The sequence below is a fragment of the Octopus bimaculoides genome, chromosome 14 (assembly GCF_001194135.2).
Source record: "Octopus bimaculoides isolate UCB-OBI-ISO-001 chromosome 14, ASM119413v2, whole genome shotgun sequence".
NCBI lineage: Eukaryota > Metazoa > Mollusca > Cephalopoda > Octopoda > Octopodidae > Octopus > Octopus bimaculoides.
Window position 1 is genome coordinate 30,082,882 of NC_068994.1, and position 6,870 is coordinate 30,089,751.

At 36.1% G+C, this 6,870-nt stretch overlaps 1 protein-coding gene across 1 annotated transcript in view; it reads left to right on the forward strand.

Annotated features, from left to right (window-relative positions):
• LOC106873130 (gastrula zinc finger protein XlCGF7.1) overlaps positions 1 to 6,255 on the forward strand; it is an 11,683-nt gene extending 5,428 nt beyond the window's left edge. The window contains exon 2 of the mRNA XM_014920357.2: positions 985 to 6,255. Coding sequence (XP_014775843.1) covers positions 1,360 to 2,340 — 981 coding nt within the window. The 5' untranslated portion in view covers positions 985 to 1,359 and the 3' untranslated portion in view covers positions 2,341 to 6,255. The remainder of the gene's footprint in view (positions 1 to 984) is intronic.
• Positions 6,256 to 6,870: the final 615 nt, after the last annotated feature.

Below are 6,870 nucleotides of genomic sequence, written 5' to 3' on the forward strand. Positions count from 1 at the left end.
CTGGACCGCTTCCTGTCGGCCTTGACACATTTCCTGTGTCCTTATATTTGAAACTGTTAAAGCGAAAATATCTGACATTTGAATAGAGAGATGTTATTGTTTCACTTTTGACATGTAATACTGAAATAGTGTAGGAGATATGATATTGTTCTGGGCTCACACTAGGCAAAAAGTTAAAATTGTTTTTGGCCTATGGCACTAAGGGATGTGTAAAATTTGAATGAAATTGGTTGTGTAGTTCTGAAGTTTTGGGGATTCACACAGTCAGTCACACACACATTCTCATCTTTATATATATAAATGTGTGTGAAAGTGTGTCTGTATCAATTTGTGGTTTTATGTTTAACAGCCATTATCATGTGCCAAACAAATGCAGCTATCACTTGAGTCTGCTTTGTGGACAGGGAAGCGTTTTCCTTTACTTGGTATCTATAAAAAGGGAAATTGTGAGATAGATGCCATTGAAAGGTTTGAGGACAGAATTTTACCTCTTAAGCCAAGCCTTAATTAGCATCTTTGGGTACCACTTGAAGAGGAAAGTGATGGTAGAAGTACTGCCCTTTGTAAATTTTATGTAAGTTTTAAGAGTGGAAAAATTGGCATAGCTAAAAGAGCCTAGTTAAACTATGATACAACAGCTATAGGTTGGCAGCAAGGACTGAAAGGAAGTACTTACTTTTGTTAGGGTAATCCAGGGTTGTGTATGATGTGTCCCAAATTACTCTAATAAGGAAGGATCCCATTTTAGGGATCTTGTTTCGTTTGTTCTAGATTACAGTCGTCATTTATTGTTCTTTATTATTATTATTGATTTTACCCCTTTATTTCATATGAATCCTTCGTTACTTTCTTTTCTAGCTCTTTTTTTAAAAATTCTATCTTTGTGCTGCGCCCAAAATTTTAAGCCTTTGTAGTCAATAGAACTCATTAATATTATCACTTCAATTTCCTATCAATTAATGTCTTTTTTTTTTTTAATTTCAGTTTTTTCAGTGAGTTTCTAAGATTCCATTGGAGGAGCAAGGAGTATCTACATTGGAGTACAGAAGAAAGATTTGAAAGATATTGCTAAACCATCATAAAAACCGAGATATACTTTTATACTTTTAAAGAAGATATTACTGTTCCCTCCACCCATTTTCTCACTAGTTTTGTGAAATCTAGTAAAAAAAAAGTTGCAGCTTGTAAATATGACTTCAGTTATTTACATAACTTGTGTGTAACAGAACAGTGAATTAGTTGCTTCCAAGCCACTACTTCAACCTGTGTATTTTGGGGGGATTGTGACATTTATCATATATATATATATATATATATATTCATCATTAGTTTTTCAGTTTCATCAGTGGAATTTCTACCATGTACTCCATGCAATCTGTTTACTCCATGAGCGAGCAATTTAGCTGTGATTCATGTGAGAAAACCTTCCAGCTATATGACCAACTTAAGGCTCACAAGAGATCTATGCATGCTGGTAGTGGTGAACATAAATCTTTCATATGTGAATTCTGCCACAAGGAATTCAGCCAGATTTCGTCCTTGCGTAACCACGAACGCACACACACAGGTGAGAAACCATTCCAGTGCCTGACTTGCAGTAAGTCATTCAGCCAAAGGGGCAATTTGAAACACCATGAACGAATACACACTGGTGAAAAACCATTCACTTGCGAGATGTGTGCAAAAGCCTTTAGCCAAGTGTCAAGTCTGCGCAACCATGAGAGGACGCATACAGGCGAGAAGCCTTTCACCTGTCCAACTTGTTCGAAAGAGTTTAGCCAGAAGGGAAATCTGAAAATACACGAGAGAACACACACTGGCGAGAAACCTTTCACTTGTTCCCTCTGTACCAAATCTTTCAGCCAGAAAGGAAATTTGAAAACACATATGCGCAACCATGGAGATAAAAAAGAATTCAGCTGCTCCCTCTGTGGAAAAGTATTCTCATGTAAATCATTGCTGAAATGCCATGAAAAAGCACATAATGTGTCTGAGGCAGGTAGTAGTCAAGGAATTGGCACAGCCATGGGGCAAGAAGCAATAGGGCTGGTCCCAAATACCACAACTGCCATTGAGGGCCCAGCAGGCTCCATTGACCTTAGAAAGGACCTATATAACTATCACAGCAACAACAGCAACAGCAACCATAATCACCCACAGCACACATCAGCCACCACAAGTGTACAAGCTCAGCAGCCACACTTGTCACAACAGCTGCGCAATCAAACCAACTTTGGTGCTAACTCCAGTGGATTTGATCCTAGGGATCACCTAGCAGCCTCACAGTTAGATTTAACCACTGATAATCGGCACACTCAAAACAACCGTGTCTATGTGTAAGGAGCCATACCCACCAAAGCTGCCAAATAAACCATCATTTTAATAAAAACGAACTCTCTTTGGACAACACTTTTACTATTTTTATTATTGTCAAAAGTAATTATTATTATTGTTGATATTGGCAAGCATCTAAGGACAGCACTCAGTTCTTAAAGAACTGAGTCCATTTCAATTCATGCTTGGAACCACTAAATGCTCTTGGCTAAAGCACAGACTCCATAAGTTTCTATTTCTTTCCTTCTCCATAAAAATATTGTCTTCATGCCAGTATAAGAAACTATTATTATTATCATCATCATCATCGTCGTCATCATCATCATTATCATCATCATCATCATCATCTGTTGTGATTGCAAAGGCTAAGTAGGTGCATTATTGCAGTTCAGGCTTCTGGGAGCTGTAGATCTAAATTCTGCTACAATCATTGTGTTGTGTCCTTTGGGGTCAAGATGTTTACTCAATTACTTACCTCTAAAAACTATGGGTCAAGAGGGTTTTTTTTTAACTCTTGCTTTTACTGATAAGATATTGACTTCAGGAAATGAGGTCATATCCTATAAATGTCAATATTGATTTTATATAATTCCAGGATCAAGAGGCCAGAGTGGTTTAAAAAATGTGCCACTAAGATTTACCAGTCAAGTCTTTTTCTTTTCTCTTACAAAAAGGGCCTTGTATTTAGAGAGAGAAGAAATGATCATTAAGGTGGTGAGCTGGCTGAATCATTAGCACCTCGGCTAGAATGCTTAACCATATTTCTTCCAGCTCCTCTACATTCTGAGTTCAAATTCTGCTGAGGCCAACTTTACTTTTCATCCTTTTGCAGGTAATATAATAAGGACCAGTTATGTATTGAGGTTGATGTAATCAATTTGCCCCCTCCCTTCAAAATTACTGGCCTTGTGCCAGAATTAGAATTACTATTATTGTTATTAGGGTGAATGAATTGCCAGAATCAGTTCAAATCTCTTTGGGGTCAAATTTGCTTTACATTCTCCTTGGATCAATAAAATATAGTACCAGTTAGTTAAATCAAATTTACTCTTCCCTTAATTTTATGTCATTTGCCAGTGTTGGGTGGCGAACTGGCAAAATGCTTAGTGGTATTTCACCTGTCTTTACATTCTGACTTCAAATTCCACCAAGGTTGACTTTGCCTTTCATCCTTTCAGGGTTAAGACATACCAGTTACGCACTGGGGTCGATGTAATCGACTTGATCCCCTTCCCCAAGCAACCCTTGTGGCGAAAATTTGAAATAATTGTTATTATTATTACCATTATAAGGCGTTGAGCTGGCAGAATCAGTAAGGATGCCAGGCAAAATGCTTTGTGGCATTTTGTCTGTCTTTATGTTCTGAGTTAAAATTTCACTGAGGTCAACTTTGCCTTTGGGTTTATGTAATAAACCAATATTTATAGCTAATTATATATGGCACTGAATTGAAATCATACTAAGGCCAACTTTGTTTTTTATTTTCATGTGAAAAATAAAGCACCGGTCATGTATCCAGTCAATCTAACCAACTACATCCTTACCTCATTTGATGTGTGCCTATGTGAAAAATCAATTATATACACACATCGCCACACACATACTGGTAAAACTGTTCTCTGCAGAAATTAATGTTGGTCTGTGTTAGCATATATTAGATTAAATGTTGATATAAAGTGTTCATTTGATTCCATTGAACATTGTTTCTTTCCCAATTTTCCTGTCTTATTTGTTATTGCTCGGGACACAACACAATGTGTCTGTAACAAAGTTTGAGCTCAGTCTCCTAATACAATAATAATAATAATATCACCATCAGCAGTTACAACAAATTTTCTCTATAAATTTCACCTTCAGCCTTTATCTATTGTTTTTCCTGTTACCCAGCTTGAGGTGAATACCTGTTACTGCAGAGGTCCACATTGACACCAGCATGAAGACTTATAGTTCTCAATTAGAAAGATTTTTTTTTTAACATTCTGTTCTAGTTTTATCTTCCCTCTAACTCAAATGATAACTTATAGTTAATCCTGCTACATATCTTTCTTTCCAGTTATAAACAAGAGAGGTGCTTGCAGAGAGCATTTTGGTAAACTTTGCCTTTTTTCCTTTCAGGATCAATGAAATATGTACCAATTGATTTATTTCAGCTTGCAAGTTCATTTAATGCAGGTGACATCTTGATGTTCACTATCTTTTCTGTTATTAAATTGTATGTCTAACTCTCATTTAGTCCCTACTGACTATCACTTGTACTCATCACTATATTTGCTTTACAAGCAATGCTCCTACCTCCATTCATTTTCACCTGTTGTCCACTACTATCAGCTGCGGTAGTCTTTGTATTTACTCACTAATAGTTTCTGTATTTTGCATATGGCTCTGAATAGTTGCTGACCTGTTGCTGCAACAGTAGTGCTGATCCTACTGGTCACTGATGTTGTCATCTCTGCATCTGCTTAAAGTATCAGCAGTAAGTGAAGATCTTCATCAGCTGATCATTAACTTTAATGATCTCTGTCAGTGCTGTCCACCACTCGTTTCTGATAACAAACCAAGGGATTTTTTATTTTGTTGTTCGAACTGCAAGAAATAGAAGCTAAATATCCCTCGAATCACACTATTATGTCTTAATGAGATGAAAGAACTTGTTGGATAGTGTCATCTCTGATACATTCTCTGGAATAAAGATGAGGTGGTCATAGCTTGAACACTTTTGGGCCATAGGTCAGTCTGGTCAGTTAGAAATGACCTTGGCTGAAATAGCAGCAACCTCTGCTGATCATGTAACTGTTGCCTTAAACAAATTTTTTCAAATACAAGTATAATATTTATGTTACAATTTTTTTAGTTATAGCCTGGAGATTAGTGGAGTGGCAGAGATGGTACAGTGTTGAAGTGAACAATTTGCAGTATTCAGTTCTCTCCCTTATGCTTTCTATATACTGGGTTTCAAACCTCGTTGCCTTTCATTCCTCCAGGGTCATACTGGGCTCAATACACCTTGCCCCCACCCCTCCCCGATAAATTTGTGAAGCCATCCTTAATGTTAAAAATCGTTATTCTTTTTCTTCTCAGAAATCTGACATACTCTTCACATCTCCAATGTGCCTCATTTCCCCTCATCCCTGCAACCTTACACTCAAGTCCATTGCATGTTATTGGCCAATATGGAGAGAGCAGGGGGAGAGAGAGAGAGAAATCAGGTATGCATGTACACCTGTGTTTAAAAACTGGTTTTCTGATCACTTCCTGCCATAATTTACTATCCAAATCTGAACATGACTATCACCATTAATCACTCTCTGGGGTGACTTCACTACTGCTACTTATATTATTACTATCCCCACCACCACTACCAACACATTTATTTCTACCACCCTCACTAATAACTCTACCATCTTCACTTTTTATAACAGCACTAGTATTGCTATTTGCACTGTTTCTAAGCAATAACCATCACCACCACCAATATTGCCTACACTATGCTATATACTCATTTATTCTGTTGCTAGGTAACTAACCACCACTATCACACTACTCCAACCATTGTTCACCTTAAACCCTCCACTAAACATTACATACCAATATTATATCTCTATATATATTTATGATTGCTGAATTGTAGAAGATTTAGTAGTTTTTTTTGTTTTTTTTTGCCTAGAAATAATGTTTTTCAAATTTTTTTCTTTTTAATTTTTTTTTTTTTTTTTTTTGCCCCATCCTCAATAAAATGGTTATTTACTTCATTCTTTTCATTAATAATATCACTGAGGTTTCTCTCTTTAATTACACCTCAAATCACATCTGCTGAAATGAATTTTTACATTTTTTTTTTCTTTTTTTAATAAAACACATTGTCCTTAACTAAAAAAAACAAAAAAACTCCTGTAATTTTTTATAAAATATTCCATGTATTGATGTTGTTGTTGTTGTTGTTTAACCCTTCAACATTCAAACAGGCTATATCTGACCTAAATATTCTACCATTTTTGTGTGGCCAGATCTGGTCTCTCATTCATCCTACAATGTCATTCTAAAAATAAGCAATCACACCATGAAAATCTTTTAGCCACAAGATAATGTATGATTAATTAAAAATAATGTGAATAAATAAGCATTAGCTTTAAGAGAGTAATCTGAATGCTGAAGGGATAACCATTGTGTTTAAAGGAGATTAAGTTGAAAAATACCCAGGACTTTGTTCAGCTTGAAAACTAAAGAACAATCAGTACTAACATACTTAATGTAATGAGTTAACTTTCAATTAAGTAAAATTACTAATTTTGTAGAAGCTGGCAAAATTGTTAAGCATGTTGGACAAAATGCTTAGTGGCATTTCCTCCAGTTTTACGCTCTGAATTCAAATCCTGTTGAGGTCTATTTTGTCTTTCATCACAAGTGCAATAAAGTACCAGTTAAGTACTAGGATCAATGTGTCCCTCCTTTCAAAGTTGCTGGCCTTGAGCCCTGCAATAAGCTGATGTCTCTTTCAGAAGAAATGGTGTGATTTTGTTTACTTATATGCCGTGGAAA